At 45.6% G+C, this 18,891-nt stretch overlaps 1 protein-coding gene across 2 annotated transcripts in view; it reads right to left on the reverse strand.

Moving 5' to 3' along the window:
• Positions 1–5,016: 5,016 nt before the first annotated feature.
• LAMC3 (laminin subunit gamma 3) overlaps positions 5,017–18,891 on the reverse strand; it is a 64,475-nt gene continuing 50,600 nt past the window's right edge. For both annotated transcript variants that reach the window (XM_083596854.1, XM_083596855.1), the window contains 10 exons: positions 18,540–18,745; positions 17,919–17,995; positions 17,535–17,669; positions 16,736–16,874; positions 15,969–16,121; positions 12,655–12,757; positions 10,750–10,949; positions 10,228–10,374; positions 8,990–9,089; positions 5,017–6,199 (listed from right to left, as the gene is read on the reverse strand). In XM_083596854.1, coding sequence (XP_083452980.1) covers positions 5,949–6,199; positions 8,990–9,089; positions 10,228–10,374; positions 10,750–10,949; positions 12,655–12,757; positions 15,969–16,121; positions 16,736–16,874; positions 17,535–17,669; positions 17,919–17,995; positions 18,540–18,745 — 1,511 coding nt within the window. In that variant the 3' untranslated portion in view covers positions 5,017–5,948. The remainder of the gene's footprint in view (positions 6,200–8,989; positions 9,090–10,227; positions 10,375–10,749; positions 10,950–12,654; positions 12,758–15,968; positions 16,122–16,735; positions 16,875–17,534; positions 17,670–17,918; positions 17,996–18,539; positions 18,746–18,891) is intronic.

An 18,891-nucleotide genomic window follows, 5' to 3' on the forward strand; every position in this document is an offset into this window, starting at 1 on the left:
TTTGGCACTCTAACCACTGCACCACACTGCCTGTCTCTGCCTCTCCAAAAAAAAAACAAAAAACCCCAACCCACCCCCAACTACTCCAATCTGCAAACCGTGAGAGAGTCCAAGGGTTCCAGGCACCTATGCAGGATCCGGATTCTGATTTTTAATGGGGCTTCCCTGGAGGCCTAGGGGCTTCACACTGATATCTCCCTGAACTGAGGATCAGTTCATTTGAGAACTGTCAGGAGCATTATGGGAAACTTAAATGGTGTCTCCCTGATCCAAAGGCACAGTCAGAGTGCTGGTTAAAGGAGAAAAGGGGCAGGTGGTACCTTAATCGAGTTAACCACCACTGTCAAAGGAGGCAATATGGTTCTGAACAGCAATTACTGCTAGGAACTGCCAGTGTGAAAAGTAGTACTGCTGCACTTGGGTCCATAGCTGTCAACTTTCGGATTTGAAAAGAAGGGATCAGCAGCCTCACCTGTCCTGGAGACAGTCTACGGGATATCTAACAATCCAGGATAGCAGCGGGAAGCAGCAGGAAATGGCGCTGGAATAAGGGAATTTCCCGCAAAAAAAGGGAAGGTTGACAGCTATGCCTGGGTCCTGCTTTTAGGATCCCCATCTGGCCATCTGGTTAGCCACTGTGAAAAGAAGACGCTGGGCTGGTTGGGCCTCCAACCTGATGCGGCTTCGGGGCTTGTATATTATTTTGTTATGTTCTTACCTCAGTTGCCAAAGGATACAAAGGATGCTGGTGCCAGAACCTGTTATATGAATGAATACAAACATAGATGGATGGATAGATAACTCTATGATTGAAATTAGGGGTTGCTGGAAAAGTTTAAAACAGGGATGCAGAAAAGGGAGGTATGGGGAAGTCGTTGAAATAAGGTTTAAGAAAAAGAGGTTATGAAATTATACGTGTTTATATGTTTGTTTGTTTATGTGTTGTCAGTTGTATTGTGTTTTAATATATGTTGGAAAATCAATAAAAAATTATTAAAACAAAAAAGATAACTCTATGCACGTGCAGAGTGCAGCGCCCCTTGCTATGAGGCAAATTTGTGACAAATTTAAGCGGTGGCTCCCAACTCCTCTTACCCTACTCCAGGGGTTTTGGGGGGGATTTAAAGAGAGGATCCTCCCTATGTGCTATAAATAAAGGATAATAACATGGATGCTTGTATACATAACGAAAATAATAAAGAATCTGCCTAAACCAGCTCAGTCTTGTTTTTTTAATTCTCCCCTCAAGTATCTGGGAATAGATTTTGCTTCAAATACTCGTTTGAGGTGAGGCCCTTCCAAAAGGCCGCCACCCATGTTGGCCAAGCCAAGGTTCTGAATCACCACTGGAGAGGCTCCCAAACACCCATTATGTAGTGACCTTCCTCTTTGGGCCTGGTGTCTTCGCCAGAAACAAAGGGAGGGGTTGGCAGCCTCTCCCCACCTGGCCCGGTCCCTCATGTTAATGGAACCCTAGTGGCTGAGTCAGACCACACACAACCCAATGCTCCTCCAAGACTCCTGTTTCTCAGGTATGGATGTCATCTTCTTTGGGAGAGCACCACATACCTGGCTGTTGCTTCATCTCTGGAGTGAGTGGTGCTAAGGGTTCATCAGCTTGCCTTAAAGAACCAGAGAAGGCAATGGCTGTAGCTCGGAGGTTAGAGTACCTGGAAGTCTGCAGTTCGGTCTCCAGCATCTCTGGATAGGGCCTGCCTGAGGCCCTGAAGAGCTGCTGCCTGTCAGTGCTGATGGTACTGAGCTAGATGCAGCAAGGGGTCTGATTCTGCATAAGGCAGTTCTTCCCAATGTTGCCATTCAGAATCATGAGGACCAGGAACTTTATTTCTGGATGGACAATTAGTGCATTCTAAACAGGTAGGAACCGAGTGCAACAAACCAACAGTAGAGATTATGAACCAAATGGGATCTGAACTGTATGCAAACTGTATTCATGTAGAATTAATAGTGTTGTTATATGAAAATTTGGGGTTGGCTTTTACAGCCAAACTCCCGAAGGACTTTGTATCCCCTCTGTCCATTATCAAAGAAGAATGGATGGAGGCAGGAACCAATAGAAGAAAGCAATGAATATATTTATTTTCTGTAGCAACAGTTCCCCTCACCCCTTGCAAGGAGGTGAGGACCTAGAACAAAGGTGGATCCCAAACGTCTTTTAAAGGCTTTAGAAGTTGCCCAACCCCTTAAGCCAAAGGCCACCCAAAAGCATTATACAAGGAGTGCATGACTTGTCTCCTTTCTCAGACCTGATAATGCTTGCTGATTGCCTTATCCTGGCCACTCTGGGGCACTCTTTTGAAATTTTAAATATCCTAGTTCCTGAAACCATTGTCACAGACCTCCCCTATTCATACATAAAGTATGCTCCTTTGACAAGATTTGAAGAATTTATATGGGAAAGGTTTTTCCAACATACTTCCTTTTACTGCAGGGAAAATATCTGGGGACATTAAGAGAGCCAATATGGCTTCAGGATTGTTCTGTGTACTAAAATAGTCTATTTTTTTAAGGGAATATTTCCTAATTTTGAAGGTGAAGGATGGTTTTCTGTGGAGTGTGGCTTGCTATGTGTGTGCACCTTTATTACAGGGTGGAAGTGTTTTATGTAATTAATATAAACAATGACAAACAGAAACCATGCTGGTCACAGGTTTAATCCCTGGCATCTCCAGGTAGGGCTGAGAAAGACCCCTGCCCCAAATCCCTGAGAGCCACTGCCAGTCAGTGTAGACCAGGGTTTCCCAAACTTGGGTCTCTAGCTGTTTTGGACTACAATTCCCATCATCGCTAGCTAGCAGGACCAATGGTCAGGGGTGATGGAAATGGTAGTCCAAAAACAGCTGGAGACCTGAGTTTGGGAAACACTGGTGTAGATGATACTGAGCTTGATGGACATATTGTCTGGCTCTGTACAAGGCAGCTGCCCATGTCTCTATTTAGAATCATGAGGACTAGAGTCTTACCTTGTATTTTCACTGGGCGGAATGTCAGACAGCAAAGACCTGCTAGCACTTGCCAAAATCCCAGGTAGGCTATTGTAACACAGGTTTGGAGGCGGACTCTGACCTTGGCTCGTCCAGAGCAGGACAAACAAGCCAGCTGTGATCTAACACTGCTTGTGTAAGGATTTCAAAGTGTTAGTAATTTCCCTCTGGAGGCCAACCCATAAGCAGCAAAGAGACTGCTTCCCTTTAAACCAGAATCTGCTTGTGCGATAATCCAATGTTCTGTTTGTTGTGTTTTGTAACACTGTTTGCTTTTGGAAAACTGTCCTTGAGGCAGGGAAAGGAAGAAGGAATCACAATGGACTTAGTTCCTCCCCCCTCCCAAAATAAGACAACACATTCCAGGAAAGGTTTTGTGAATAATGTGTGATTCAATAATCCTGCATGCTTGGTGTTCGATGATCTCAGGGCCCTGAATGCCCTTTCCCCTAACTCCTAATATTTCAAAGTGGATTATTGTACTCAAGAAGACCATCTATACAAGGTATGCACGTGCACTGCTGCATGTGGGAAGGTAAGAAGCTGCCTTAAACAGAGAGAGACCATTGGTCTGTTTACACTGACTGGCAGCCTCATTGCAGGGTTCCAGAGAGGGTTCTCTCCCAGCCTTCACTCAAGATTGAACTTGCGAACTTGTGCATGCAAGGACCGAATTAAATGGAAACACAGGAAGCTGCCTTATTACTGAATTGCACCATTAGTCCATCTGGCTCATTGAATGGACATGCAGCAGCTCTTCACAGATTCAGGCAGGGGATATTCCCATCTCTACTTGGAAAGTGAACCTGAGGCTGTTGTGAGTGAGCCCTGTGGAGACTTCTTGGCAGGGCTGCTCAGAGCGGGAGGAGCTGGGTATTTGGGCGGAGAATTTTCCAAATGATGTATTTACAAAGGCTTTCCATTTGAAAGAAATGAGTTGGAATAAAAGCACCTGTTTGAAACCCATTTGATGGCCCATTGTCATCTGTGGACTGCAAAGGCTGGCATTATAGCCAGACTAATGAGTCCTCAGGTCAAAGGTCAGAGAGAAGAAATGGTGGCTGGTGCCCACTGCAACTGCTAGGGCAGAACACAGGAAGCCCAACACAAGGTGGAGCCAGAGTCAATGACAGACACAGCCAGCTAATTCTAGTACTTCCCTCATCTTTATCCCTGCAGAATTCTACAAGGGCAACACTGAAACTGAAGAGAAACCCAAAACAGGAAGAGCCACCTGCTGGATTGGAGGCAAGGGAAAATGCAGCCAAGTGAGGTCCGGTGGGGAGCAGACTGAGGTTGGTTGGGCAGAGTCCCATTCACCCAAATAGGCCAGCCTCCATTGCAGGCAGAAATTCTGTGGCGAAGTGAACTGTTGGATGGAAAAGGAGTGACAGAGGCTGTTTACAGACAGTTATTTCTGCCAAGCAATGGGACAATCTTCTTTTTCACCACTTCTGTGTCGTTAGCTCTGATCCAAGGAACTGATATTTTGACAAGGTAATGGGAAGAAAGGGAAGAAGACTTGCTGAAGAGGGTTGTCCCCATCCTTCTTTATTGCAGCTGCTCCCCTCACACCCCCACTCTAAATCAATGGAGCAGTAGAAATAAACTAGACCAGGTTGCATGGCATATTTAGGTTCAGTCAATCACGCAACTTCTGTTTCAGTCAATTCCATGGCTATGGGAAATTGCACATTTTTACTCCCTTTTTAAGGGCTACATGTTTTGGGGCAGAGAGTAGGGAGGAAAAGAATGAAAATCTGTAAAAACAGCTCCAAAACTGCCAGCATAGGAAATGGAATAAATTGTACTATCTGCCATGGGTGCCATCCATCAGATGTCCACTATTTAATGACAAAAGTGTTTATCGCATTTATAAGGGATTAGTTTTTTTTTTGCTTTTCCACAATACAGTCTGAAGCTCTATAAAGACCTGCAAAACTGGTTTTGACCTAAGACAATGGCAGAGTCCCAAAAATGATATACAGAAACACCATTGAACTCGCCTTCCTGAGGATTTAAACTTTTAATACTTTGTTTAAGGTTTTACTTATTGTTGCAAAAAAACCCCAACCAACCATAGGGACAATGACTGGTGAAATTTATAAAAGAATTTGAATACTATTTGCAGTGTCCAATGCTATCATCTGCACACTGTTAAACTTACATAACATTCTGTTCTGCCCACCCCCTTTAGACTCATTTGTCAATGTCTGTCCATGGGAACATCTCCTTAGGAAATGGGCGGAACTGGCAATTTTGGATTTTCTCTTTCTTCCAGTTCAGTTCTCCGCATTTCCACACCAGTCTGCAATTTATTTTAAAGTCCTTTTGAAAGTTCATTGGCATTTTAGTACAAATTTCTCCCTAACATGCACATTTTTGCAAACTAATCTTCCCTAATACAATGCATTGCTGTATGTTATTTTCACCAATACAGTGGTACCTCCAGTTGCGAACGGTATCCGTTCCAGAGGTCCGGTAGGATCCCAAAGTTTCCGCAACCTGAGGACCACTTCTGCGCATATGCGTACGGCAAAACCCGGTCAAATACTTCTGGGTTTGCTGCTTTCGCATCCCGAAGTTTACGAAACCAGAGGGTTATGTAACTGGAGTTACTACTGTACATGCATTCCTAGGCACACTTTACTCCCAAGCTTGTTCATTTTTGTACACATTACTTGGCTGGAGAACTGCACTGCAAAGCTTGGAGTGTGAATTTTGGGAGGGTGGCTGTGTTTCAGTTTGCATATTGTTTCAGAAAGCGCAGTGGGGTACATTTGCCTTTAACTGCGAACTGAATCAAATCCCTCCTATATCCTGACATTTCTTCCATAGTAGTGACCGTCTTCCATCTTTCCCTCCCTCCGCACCATGTTCTTTAAGCCTTCAGTTCCTTGTGCTGCCAGGGATGGTGCTCTGGAGCATGTTTAAGGGGCCATGTCACTTCCTGCTGGAGCAGCTGCTGGGCAGGCTCTGGAGGATGGATTCCAGGTTCTGCTTGTCGCTCTGGATCTCCGCCAAGTCCCTCTCAAAGGCCTCGATCCTCTCCCTCTGGGTTTCAGCCTCATGCTGCAAGGAGCTCAGCTGCTGGCCCAGGGCACCAGATCCCGCCAGGTTTGACTGCAAGTGCTCCAGCTGGGTTTGGCTCAAGTTCAGTGCAGCTTCTGACAGAGTGCTGTGATCTATGTTGCCTGGCCAGGGAATGGGGTAAGGGGTGGGGATAGGAAAGAGAAACACATTTATGTATTATTATTTATTTCAATCATTTATATACCACTTCACATTCTCTGCCCTCACCCCAAGCAGTTTACTACTTTAAAATGTCAACTAAAATCTGATAATATGCTAAAATAAAACATGGCCAAATATAAAAATGAAACATTGCTCCTAAAGATCCAATAGAAAAATGCAAGGAAGATCCACATTTAAAGCATCATAATAGACAGGAAAGAAACATATTCCCTGAGCATAAAGCGGGGTATCCAACTAATATGTCCTGCTAGTGCAAAGATTTCCACTTACACCATGGGTCTCCCCCCCACTCCCCACCCACATCCTGCACCCTCTCCTCCCTATCTCCAGAGGGTTGGGTGTTATGTAGCAGTCTGATTGGCCTAGAACAATAGGATTCAGAATGCAGCAGTCTGATTGGTCCTAGAACAATGCAGCAGTATGATTGGTTGGCAGGAGCCACCCAATCCAGCTCCAGATAGAAGTGAATCCACAACCTACAGGAGAATTCCAGAATTAGCCAATCACGTGCAGCCCATTGTGTTAATAATGTATATAAAGCAGATACTTCGAGGGGACTTTCATCCCCTCACCACTATGAGCTGAATAAAGAGCATGAAATCACTTTGCAACTCTGAGTATATTTAATTGGGGAAACCCCTGGAACAAGTTTAGTAGAGGATGTGTGGGGAGGGGGAGCAGAGGGGAAAGTCCTGTTGTACAAACAGAAATCCTTGTACTGGCAGAACTGTGACTGAGCACCACTATAGATGCACCCCCCCCCAACACACACTTTACAAATGAAAGCCAATTTGTTTTAAACTGTTTGGTTCACCTTCACCACCCCTTACCCTGCAAGAGTGCGGTTCTCTGCATCTTTTTCTGACAAGAGCTCCTGAGAATGTGGTGATGGGACCTGGTGAACCTCTGCCAGCGATTGCAGCTACTTAAAAGGCACAAAGCTTTCCCTCTCAGGTTGCAATCCTAGCAAGAGGTATAAATGAAACCTCTATTCATGAACTCTCTTTCCCTTGAAGCTCCTCAAAGCAGGTTCATATCTAAAGTTAGTCCTACACAGAGTGGATCCACTGTAGTTCATGGACATGACTGACTTTGGTCCATTAGTTTTCAATGGGCTTACTCTGAGTAAAGGCTTATCCACACTTAACTTTCCTCTGTTCTTTCCAGGCACAGAGTGTGCTTTGCTCTGAGTGCTGCCTGTCCTGCTCCAGAGCTTTCCCTGCAAAAACCCACTCCTTAAAGGTCAAGTGGAGCAAATGGCAATCCGCCGGGGGGGGGGGGGGAACGACCCACAAGAAACTGAACTTTTGAGCACAGAACTGTGCCTAGAAAGAGTGAGGCGGAAGGTAAGTGTGGATAAGCCCTCAGACTTAGTTGGATTCAATCCTGCAACTTCTGCCTTGTTCCTAAAATTCCCAGTTTGACAATAGACAGATACCCCCTAACTGTATTGTTGTAGACACTTGTTGAAAACTTTTTTTGTACCTAGATATGCAATCTATATTTCCTATAGGTGTTTTAAAAGCTTTATTGGTTTTTATCTTGGATTTTAATAATGATGGCTCTCCATAGATTTGGGTTTTTAAAATATATTTGTTTCAATGATGATGGTTTTAGGTATGTTTGTCTTTCATTGGACTGCTGAGTTTAGCTGTGTTTTGCACCAATTTTTTTTTCTTGAGAACCTTTTTGATCAAGCAGTTTATGTGTTTTCTAAAGGATTAAAAAAACACCTCTCTAACATAAAAGCTGGGCACCTTTCCATACACTTTGCTCAACTGACATGCGTATTTTAGCATTGGATAATAATAATAAATAATAAATCTGTAAAATATACTGCAGCTTTAAGTAAGGCTCAGGTATCTTAGAGTCCCTGATTTCTTCTGTCTCATAGGCTCATAAAATTGTAGAGTTGGAAGGGACCCCCAAGGGTCATCTAGTCCAACCCCCTGTGATGCAGGAATCTTTTGCCTGAAATTAAGAGTCTCCTGCTCTACTGACTGAGATATCCCTCAGAGCCCTTAACCACAGCCTTGTGAGCAGAAAGCTTTGCCCGTCATGGACCTGGTGGCAGGGGAGAGGTCTGCCTGCTTAATTTCTACCTGCCAGGCTTTTGTTCAAGGCACAGCATTTGGCAAACACTCATTAATCCCCAAAGGCTATTGATTGCAACATTAGGATTAAAGTTCACTGTAGTTCTTAGAAACCGTTATGAAAAGAAGGTGACCAGTTTTACAGGAAAGGCTGCCCTCTTGTGGTTGGCATACAAAGTGCTGAGCTTTCAGCTGCATCACAGGTGTGCCCAGGATGCTACTGCAGGAGCAAGGAATTGGATCTGACGGGCATGCCAGATCTTTCATTCTCCTACACACACCCTGTAAACCAACTATGGCAGGTGGGTGGGGCTGCCGACCTGTCAATCACCTGACGTTATAAAGCTCAACATAGATGGTGAGCACCTTTGCAGAAGCAGTTTGAATCCAAACTGCACCTGCAGATGGACAAAGCCAGGGCAGGCCACAGGCCACACACAGCTCTGCCATTCACTGCTGCTCTTTGCCATCCCCATCAGCTGCTTGATGCATTCATTTCATTCTGCCTAACAACAGGGCCGGCCTTGTTCTCTGGACTTATGAGGTTCATTGCGCTTCCATGAATTGCTTGCAACCAACTATTCTCACAACACACTCAATGGAAATGAAAACAGCCAAGTGGTGTTGGTTGCTCACCGAGACTGGTGAGCAGGCTGTTCAGCGCCGCAATGTCCATCTCCAAGGAGCCCTGGGCATTTCGGAGGCTCTTCTCAAGATCGTTCATCTCCGCTGCAACCTTCCAATGAGATTGTCTGTGCATTAGAATTGTAGGATTGGCAGGGACCACAAAGGTATCTTTTAACCCCTTGACATGTGCAACTGTGTCCTGGTCAGGGCTGGGGAATCTCGGGCCCAGAGGACAAAAGCAACCCTCTAGGCCTGTCCCTATCCAGCTCTTGGGGCTCTCCTGAGGCCCTGCCCTGCTCTCCTTGCCACACACCCATCTCCAGGCATTCTCTGCATCCTCTCCAAGTGCTTTTGCCTCCCTGGAATGCATCCTTAAACTGTGATCATGCCTCTCGCTTGCCTGGATGGAAAGATGTATGGTGTGTGTGTGTGTCCAAACCTCTGGTTTTTGGATGGCTAGTATGTAATCTCCTGACAAAGGCACAGTTCACATCCATGGCTCTGCCCAGTTTTGCCTCTGGCCACATCTGCCACTGGCATGTAGGCCCCCACCCCCGAAAGTTCCCCACAAAGGAATGCAGCCCTTGGGTTGCAAAAGGTGCCCCCACCCTGAAATAGGCCATCAATCCATGGATATGGCTCTAGAGATACCACAACGTAAGACATGGAGCACATGTTGTAAAATGGGGAACCTCAGAGCCAGGGGCCAAAAGTGGATCCCCCAGGCTTCCCTATCTGGCCATTGGGACTGTGCCCAGGCCACACCTCTCACGGGCCCTACTTTGTGCCTTCCTCTAATGATTTCACATGTCCTTGAACTGGAATGATGCCTCTTGCTTTCCCGCAGCCACCACATCTATCATCAGCATTCAGCCCCTGAAAGGCTGCACATGAAGGAAGGCAGCCCTTGGGCTGAAAAAGGTTCCCCATCCCTGGTGTAAACAAACAATATTCAGAGTAAACCAAAGATTTATGGAAAGTGGGGTCATGTTCTTTAAAAAGGGATAGCACAGGAAGCTCAGGAAGCTGCCCTATACTCAGTCAGACTACTGGGATCCATCTAGCTCAGTATTGCCGACACTGACTGGCAGTAGCTCTCCAGGCTTTCAGGCAGGGGACATTCCCAGTCCTGCCTGGACATGCTGGGGATTCTGCATGTAAAGGAGATTCTCTGCCCCTGAGCTATGGTCCTTCAACAACCCTAGCAGTGCACCCCCTCCAGTTAATGAATCCAAAGCATCACTGACTTGTCCAGGTCCAGCGAGGTCGTTGCCACGTTCTTCAGACTCGCGCTTCTGCCTGGAGGCTTCTGCCATTGTCAAAGCAACACGTGCCTTAAGTTTATCCACGCGCTTTTTCTCCCACTTTGCTTCTCTGAGTGCGTCCTGCGCCTTCTGTTGAAGAGGATGACAAAAACAGGTGAGGAGGATGGGTCATTAGAGGGTGGGAAATCTAAAAGAAATAGCAGCCAGGGTCAAGCTAGGGTGGTGTCATGGTTAAGAGCATCACGCTAGGACCTGAGCATTCAAATCCCCATTCAGCCCTGAAGCCTACTGGGTGCTGTGGGCTGCTGCAGCCTCTATGTTCAACCTGTGTGTTTGTAAATGAACACAAATAATATGAGGCCCTGAGAAACCCCGAGGGAACTCCTTCCCAAGGAAACTAAACCCAGGCAAGCCCTGTGCCCCTCTAAAGGACCTCACCCCTCAGGAGAAGTGGGCTGAACTTAACAGTAGGCCTTAAACTTCACAGGTGTGGGCTGTTCATACCTTAGCGCCTTCCTTGGCGACTAACTCTGCATTGTTGGCAGTTTTCTGGGCCTCAGCAGAGACTGAAAAGGAATCTCCCAGAATCTTCTGAGCTTGTCTGGTCTTCTTCTGGGCCTCTGCTATTGCCCGATCCCGCACAACTGTCATTTTCCTGTTTGTGGCAGACTGGCGCTTGTGACGTGCACCCAACCTCTTCATCCCTGATGACAAGGGAGTAAAGAGCTTGGTTATCCTGATTATGATATTGAGATCCAGTGTCGTGTAATGGTTAGAACATAGGACTAGGGCCTGGGAGACTATGGTTTGAAGAAGCTAAAATGGAAGGGTTTTGTTTTTGTTTTTTGCTAAATTTAGGATGGAAATCGCAGCCAATAGGAAATGGGAGCGGAATATATTTAACTGGGCATGAATTAATGAATATACAATAAGCAAATAACTATGGATCACTGTTTTAATATATGACCATAGCGGAGAGAATACTGTGTGAATAAAGATGAAGGATTTATTGTTTCTCAACATTGAGGAAGGGTTGTTAAAGTTTTTGGAGGTAAAGTTGTTATGCTGGACTGGAGGAAGACTATCGTTGGCACTTATTAACAACAACAACAACAACAGAACTCCTTTTAAACTTTTTGTGTGGAAGGGAACAGGAATTAACTTGAGGCATCTGGGTCTGATGACTGGAAAAATATTGCCTAGTAGAAAGAAGAGTAGCTGGATATCATTCTGGACTGAATACAGTGGTACCTTGGGTTAAGTACTTAATTCGTTCTGGAGGTCTGTTCTTAACCTGAAACTGTTCTTAACCTGAAGCACCACTTTAGCTAATGGGGCCTCCTGCTGCTGCCGCACCGCCGAAGCCCGATTTCTGTTCTCATCCTGAAGCAAAGTTCTTAACCCGAGGTACTTTTTCTGGGTTAGCGGAGTCTGTAACCTGAAGCATATGTAACCCAAGGTACCACTGTACTTTGAATCTATCTATCTATCCATCTATACTGATAGACTGAGAATAAGAAGTGCTTTCTCTCTGTCTCTCCCTTTCTTTTCTCACTCTTGTATTATTTTTATCTTCCTGTTTCCTTTTCTTTCTTTTCTTTGTTTTTGCTTCTTCTTTTTTATGAGTCAATGAGGGCACTGTATGCAAATGAAGGTGATGGCTAGTTGGTGAAGGACCCTGTGTGAGAGGCAGGGAAGGGAAGTTCTCCCGGGGTGGGAGGCTGGGAGAAGAAAGGGAAGCTCCCAGGTGGGAGATAGAAGGGTCAACCCCTTTCTGTGGGTGACAAGAATTAAGATCTACCTTTACGGAACAGTAAGCATGCATTTGTGTAACTGCTACACAGACAGTTTAATGTTCTTCAACATCAACTTTGTTGGACTGGTCATGTTGTCAGGATGTCTGATTATTGTCTTCTAAAACAACTACTCTATTCCTAACTCAAGAATGGAAAGCGAAATACCGGTGGATAACAAAAGTATCCTAAGGGGCCGTCATATGGAAGATGTAGCAAGCTTGTTTTCTCCTGCTCTGGAGGGTAGGACTTGAACCAATGGCTACAATTTACAAGAAAGGAGATTCCGACTAAACATCTGGAAGAACTTGTTCAATAATGGAACAGATTCCCATGAGAGGTGTTGGACTTTCCTTCCCTGGAGGTTTTTAAGTGGAGGTTGGATGGCCATCTGCCATGGATGCTTTAGCTGAGATTCCTGCATTGCAGGGGGTTGGACTAAATGACCCTCAAGGTCCCTTCCAACTCTATGATTCTATGATATAGCTCACAGGGGCCGATGGGAGTTGCAGTCCAAAAACATATGGAGGGTTCTAGGTTGGCCAAGGCTGATCTAGATACAAGTCGAGGTAGCGTACTCATCATGGAAGTAATTGATCAGGCACTCTTTTCTTACCATCCAAGGTAGCCAACAAGGTCTTTGTTTCGGAGAGCACAGCCTCCCCCTTTGAGAGTGATGAGGATGCCTGTGTGTGGGCGTCGTTTGTCCTTTGCCATAGCTACAAAAAACAAAAATGATCAGGGTTTTCTACCCACACCTGTTTTGCCTATTTGTTTATTTCACAAGGTTTATATACTGTTTAATTATAATAAAACCTCTAATGAGCCACACACAAAAAATAAAACTTTAAAGCTATTAATAAAACACACTTAAAAATAGGTATTAAAAACATTCACAAGATAATTAAAAACAACAGTATGGATTAAAAGATTAAAACACAAGTTGGCTTGACCTGGACAGCCTTGATTAAACAAAAATGTTTTAAGCAAGTACCAAAGTAAGTACCGTACAGCGAAGGTACCCGCCTTCTGTCAATCAGCAGGGAGTTCCAAAGTGTAGGTGCTGTCACACTAAAAAACCAACCATCTCCAGGCACAGTGTTGGAGGCAACCTAGATTTTGTTTAAATGCACCATTATTTTTTAAAAAGAAAATCCATAAGTTTGCCAGAAACATGCCTGTACCCAAGAAAAGAACTACCCAATCTTGTTATCAAAGCAAGAAAGGGGAGATAGAAAACATCTGAAAGTCTGCTCTTGAAGAAATTCTCTTAAGAGAGAGAGTGAGAGAGTGGTTGTTAAGAAAAAGATTGGGCTACAATTAATCGTAATAGTAGTCCCAAAATGCATTCACAGTGATCCAGCAATTATTTTTTTTACAAATGCAGGTGATTTGGATCATGTGCACTGAGAGCTCTCCCATTCACTGTGGAAGCTTCAATTGAGGGAGGTCTTCACACGTGTTCCTGTAGGCATAGGTAAAGGCAAAGGCAAAGGGACCCCTGAGAGTTAAGTTCAGTCGAGGATGACTCTGGCGTTGTGGCGCTCATCTCGCTTTACAGGCCGAGGGAGCCGGCGTTTGTCCGCTTCTGCAGACAGTTTTTTCGGGTCATGTGGCCAGCATGACTAAGCTGCTTCTGGCGAAAACAGAGCAGTGCATGGAAACACCGTTTACCTTCCTGCTGGAGCGGTACCTATTTATCTATTTGCACTTTGACGTGCTTTCGAATTGCTAGGTTGGCAGGAGCTGGGACCGAGCAACGGGAGCTCACCCTGTCACGGGAATTCGAACCGCTGACCTTTTGATCGGCAAGCCCAAGAGGCTCAGTGGTTTAGACCACAGCGCCACCAGTCTGCAAAATGGATTAGTGTTGAAGCCATGTCTGCAACCAGAAAACAACTCCTCCTCCAACTCCTTCATTTGTATAAATATTCCTCAAGGTTCGTTTTAGCTATGTTCTGAAGGTCCTGGAGAATCTTATGAGGCCAGTATTTTGGCATTGATCCTAAAGCATTCTCAGTCAAGCTGGGAGAGAGGGAACCAGAGGGTCATTTTCAGGATTCAGTGTGATTGGCTTTACCCATTGGCTCAATATCATTAAATGGGTTGGGTTTGCCAATGTCACTTTTGGGGCTCTTCATGGCAGATGACCTCCTTTGTTTCTACTTGCCTAAGAATAGCAGCTCAGAGCAATACGCCCATTACTAACATCATTACTGTCTTATTTTTTCCTGCTGCTGGTTGTTTTTATTCTGTTGAGAGACAGGGAGGTGTAATGGTTAGAGCACTGGCCTAGGACTAGGGAAACCAGGGTTTGAATTCCCACACACCCATGAATATTATCTTGGGCCAGTAACTGCCTCTCAGCCTAACTTTAGGCCAACCTAGCAGTTTGAAGTAGTGCAAGTAGATAAATAGGTACCGCTGCGGTGGGAAAGTAAATGGCGTTTCCAGGTGCTCTGGCACTCGTCACGGTTCTCTATGCACCAGTAGTAGTTTAGTCATGCTGGCCACATGACCTAGAAAGCTTTCTGTGGACAAATGCCGGCTCCCTTGGCCTGAAAAGGAAGATGAGTGCTGCACCCCATAGTTGCCTTAACATCCATGGGTCCTTTACCATTACCTACCTTGCCTCACGGGACGCGGGTGGTGCTGTGGGTTAAACAACAGAGCCTAGGACTTGCTGATCAGAAGGTTGGCGGTTTGCATCCCTGCGACTGGGTGAGCTCCCATTGCTCGGTCCCGGCTCCTGCCAACTTAGCAGTTCAAAAGCACATCAAAGTGCAAGTAGATAAATAGGTACCGCTCCAGCGGGAAGGTAAACGGCGTTTCCGTGCACTGCTCTGGTTCGCCAAAAGTGGCTTAGTCATGCTGGCCACATGACCTATAAACCAGCTCCCTCGGCCAATAAAGCAAGATGAGCGCTGCAACCCCAGTCAGCCACAACTGGACCTAATGGTCAGGGGTCCATTTACCTTTACCTTACCTTACCTCACTGGGTTGCTTTGAGGGGAGAACCATGCACATCACCTTGAGCTCCTTGTGGGGGGGGGAAGGTAGTATATAAACTAAAAGCTTTTCTGTGCACGATTATTATTCATTCATTAGCTTAGTGGTTTTCAGCTAGTGTGCCGTGGCACCCTGAGGTGCCTTGAATGATGGCCAGGGGTGTTGTGGGCAGCCCTGGCTTCTGTCCCTCTTTCCTTCCATCCCTCCTTTGATGCCCTTTTGCATCTCTGCCTCCCAAAGGCTTGCAGAGCTGTTTGGTGCAGCAGCCCTAGTAGTACATATAATTTTAAGATATACTGTAGTTATGCTAACATAAGCATGCAAGAAGAGCCCTGCTGGATCAGGCCAGTGGCCCATCTAGCTCAGCATCTGGGTCTCACAGTGGCAAACCAGATGCCTGTGGGAGACCCACCCACAAGCAGCACCTGACTACAAGAGCCCTCTCCTGTGGGCTTCCAGTAATTTCCAGTGATTTCCAGTAACTGGTATTCAAAAGCGGTACTGCCTCCAGCCATGGAGGCAGAGTATTTTCATCATGGCTGGTTGATATTGAAAGCCTTCATCCTCCATGAATTTGTCTAATCCTCTTTTAAAGCCAGTTTGATTGCATTTTAATCTCTCAATTTATTTTGATGCTTTGTTATAAGATTTGTTTTTGTAATCTCGAGAGTGAATGGCACCCTCTTGTGGACACACGTTGCCATTTTCCCAATGTAAACAGCAGTGCTCAGCCAGAACACTGAGAGGGATTTTGTACTTTTCAGGATTGTATAGCAGCACCCTCTTGTGGACAAGTGTTGCCATTTGGTCAATGCAGACAACAGCACTCAGCCAGAAGAAGAGAGGGAATTGTGTCATTCCTGCCAGTGCAAATTGTCCTGGTTAGAAATGAGACGCAGCCCCAAGCAGAGAGTAACTCACCTGTTCCAACTCCTTCATCCTCTGAGCCACACCCTCCAGTTTGGCCTCTACAATAAGAGATCCATTGGCCACCAGGTGTTTATTCTGTTCTGCCAGGTGCTCCAGTTCATTGGCACAATGTGTAAGATTTTCAGCCTGCTGAACCAAGGGGTGCTGTAGGAGGAAATGCCGGAAGAAGTTTAATTTCTATTAAGCAAGATGGTTTGTTGTTGTCATTACAGCATTGCCACCACTCAGTGGCTTTCAAACTGGTAATACAAAAATGAAATGAAAAACCATAGAATAAAAGCAAATTAGTAAAAATGGTATGATACCCTTAGTAAAACAGCAATGGGAGATTATAAAAAGCAATCAGTGAACAACAGTTTTCTACCTGGGTATTAGTAAAGTTTCCAGGGAAAACTATAATTAAATTGGAAACTGTGTCAGCCAATAACAGCCAGATAGACTCCTCACAAGAACGAGGGATGGGGGGGAGAGAAAAACCTTTGCCACCTCATTTTTAAAGGTAAGAGCCATTCCCCAGATTCTTAAAGTTCATCCCCACACCCCAAAGTCACTGGGTTGCATTCAGCTACCTCCAATTCAGAGTAAATCTATTGAAACTAATAGGAATAAGCCATGTCCATTGGATTCAATGGGTCTACTTTGTGTAGGGCTGCCGTTGGCTACAACCCTTGGCATACCTCCCCCCCTTTTTTATGTGGCATGGTCCCGTGAAAGGGGCAGGGGGTGTATTTAGTGCACATTTATTCCCCACTGCTCACCAACTCTATGACACTGATCTGCATGAGGTTCTTTGCCATGTTGCCCTGATGGACTGAAGCAAAAGTCTCCTCAGCTTTGGCTGTAGCCTCTTCCATCCGGAAGCCAAGCTCCTCCTGTGCCTTTTGGATTCTCTGGTAGCTGTGAGAAGATGCCAAAGGAAACTGTGAGCCAATAGGGCAACAAAAGAAATAGAAAATTGATGCAGGATACACAATCACATGGTTTGGGAATGGAAGTTCCTGAGAAAGACCAAGGGACATTTTTGCTGACTCAAAACTCCCAGTCATTATTTCAGAGTCACTGAAATCAAAATTTAAAGCTGACATCAAAGAGAAAAATACTAGCAAAACAATTAAGGAGCTGGGTTTTTCTTTTCTTTTTGCACCTCATTTTGCCTAGATCAAAACTTGAAGCAAATTATGATGGTCCCTCATATGATGTTAATCATATGATTATGAAGATGGCCATAACATTTGTGGAGCAGATGAGCTGGACTGAAAGCATCCTCATTGCCTTCAGTCTAAACATATCTGTTCCTCTCTGAGGTTAAGGTTTGTTGAGGGGCAGAGAACTCTTGTCCGCATGCTTGCAGGGAAAAATGGCTGTGGATAGAACTGATTGGCTAATAATTAAGATGTTTCTAATACTGTATATCTGTATCTCCTGCCTTCTAGAACTGAGAACAGTGTAACTCAGGGTCAACAATATGGTAACTGCAGATGCTTACAGACTTCCCATTTGGGCACCCACTTGGCCACTGTGAGAAATGGATGCTGGACTACATCCCCAAGAGCTCACCTCTCTTCCATCTGTCCCCTAAACTCCAGTTTTGCATTGTCCTCTATGATACTCCGCAGAAGGTGGTAGGTCTTGTTGGACAGGAGCATGGCCTTTTGGGCAGTGTCTTCCACCAAGGCCGCAGCCTTCATATGGCTGTGGAGAGAAGAGAGAAAACAGAGTGACTTTGGCATTGCTGGCAATCTCACCAGTCCAATAGCTACTAGTTTATTAACTGGGTGAACTACAGTACTCAGGATTTTGGGGGGCAGAGGAATGTGCTTTAAACATATGGTGTGTACACAGCCTTCATCATACTCAGGGCCACCCCAATGAAATCAGTGAACACATAAGTCCATTCTAAGTTGGAACTTATATATTCAACTGTGAATATGTGAAACATACCTCTGGGCCAGCACTCTAGACTCCTGTGCCTGGTGGGTCCAGTTGGTGGGCTGGGGCGACATCTCAGCAGGAAACTCCTTTAAGGGAAGGAGGGAAAATCCTCTTGTTTTCTGGAGAAAACTCTCTTCTCTGGCAATATGCTTCTGAAAATAATATACTCCTTGCAAGCTTTCCATAAACACAAGATGTGGGGCTAGAACATCAATGGGGAACCTCTGGCTCAGGGGCCTGATTAAGCCTGCCAGATTCCCCATTTGGCCTGCCAGGCCATTCTGGCCAAGCTACACTCACCTGCTCTACACTCGCCTTCTGATATGATGCCAAGAGTGCAGCAGGTAAAGACGTAGCTGTATTTGTCCCTATCACCCTGCTATTTTCTCTAAGAGCAACACTGAGACTAAGGAGGAGAAAGCTGACAGGCATGGCCTCCCTCTGGACTGGTTGTAAGTAAGAAGGCAGGAGGGGCAGGGATGGAAAAGGGCAGACTGAGGTTGGGGGGCAGTGCCCTGTTCTCCCTAATGCACACAGTGATCAGCTGATCTCTGGCACTTGGAGGGCTGTGCCTTTGCCCATGGATGCTTTGAATTCTGCGCCATGCCAGCTCCACTCTCGGTGTGGTACCATGGCATCCAGTGTGTCGGTGGCCATCTGGATCTGTTGTTGTGTGGACTGCAGGATGGGCAGGATGTCAGTGAGGAGGAGGCAGCCCTTGGTGCCACTCTGGTTGTCACAGCCCATAATCTCACTGGTGTTCCTCAGCCGGCTCTCTGCATCATGCACTAGGCTCTCCAGCTCAGCAAGCTCTTCTAGGAAAGCTACTTTGGCACCTGCAGGGGACAAAAATAGTTATTTGCAATGGCTACTTCACATGCTTGGGGCTGTGCCAGAGAAAAGCTGGATATGGAGAATTATGGGATATGTTTGGGGGGTGTTATCTGATCAACTCCTTTGTAGTGGAGAGGTACATAGCGTA

Source organism: Podarcis filfolensis (genome assembly GCF_964270895.1).
Source record: "Podarcis filfolensis genome assembly, chromosome: Z".
NCBI lineage: Eukaryota > Metazoa > Chordata > Lepidosauria > Squamata > Lacertidae > Podarcis > Podarcis filfolensis.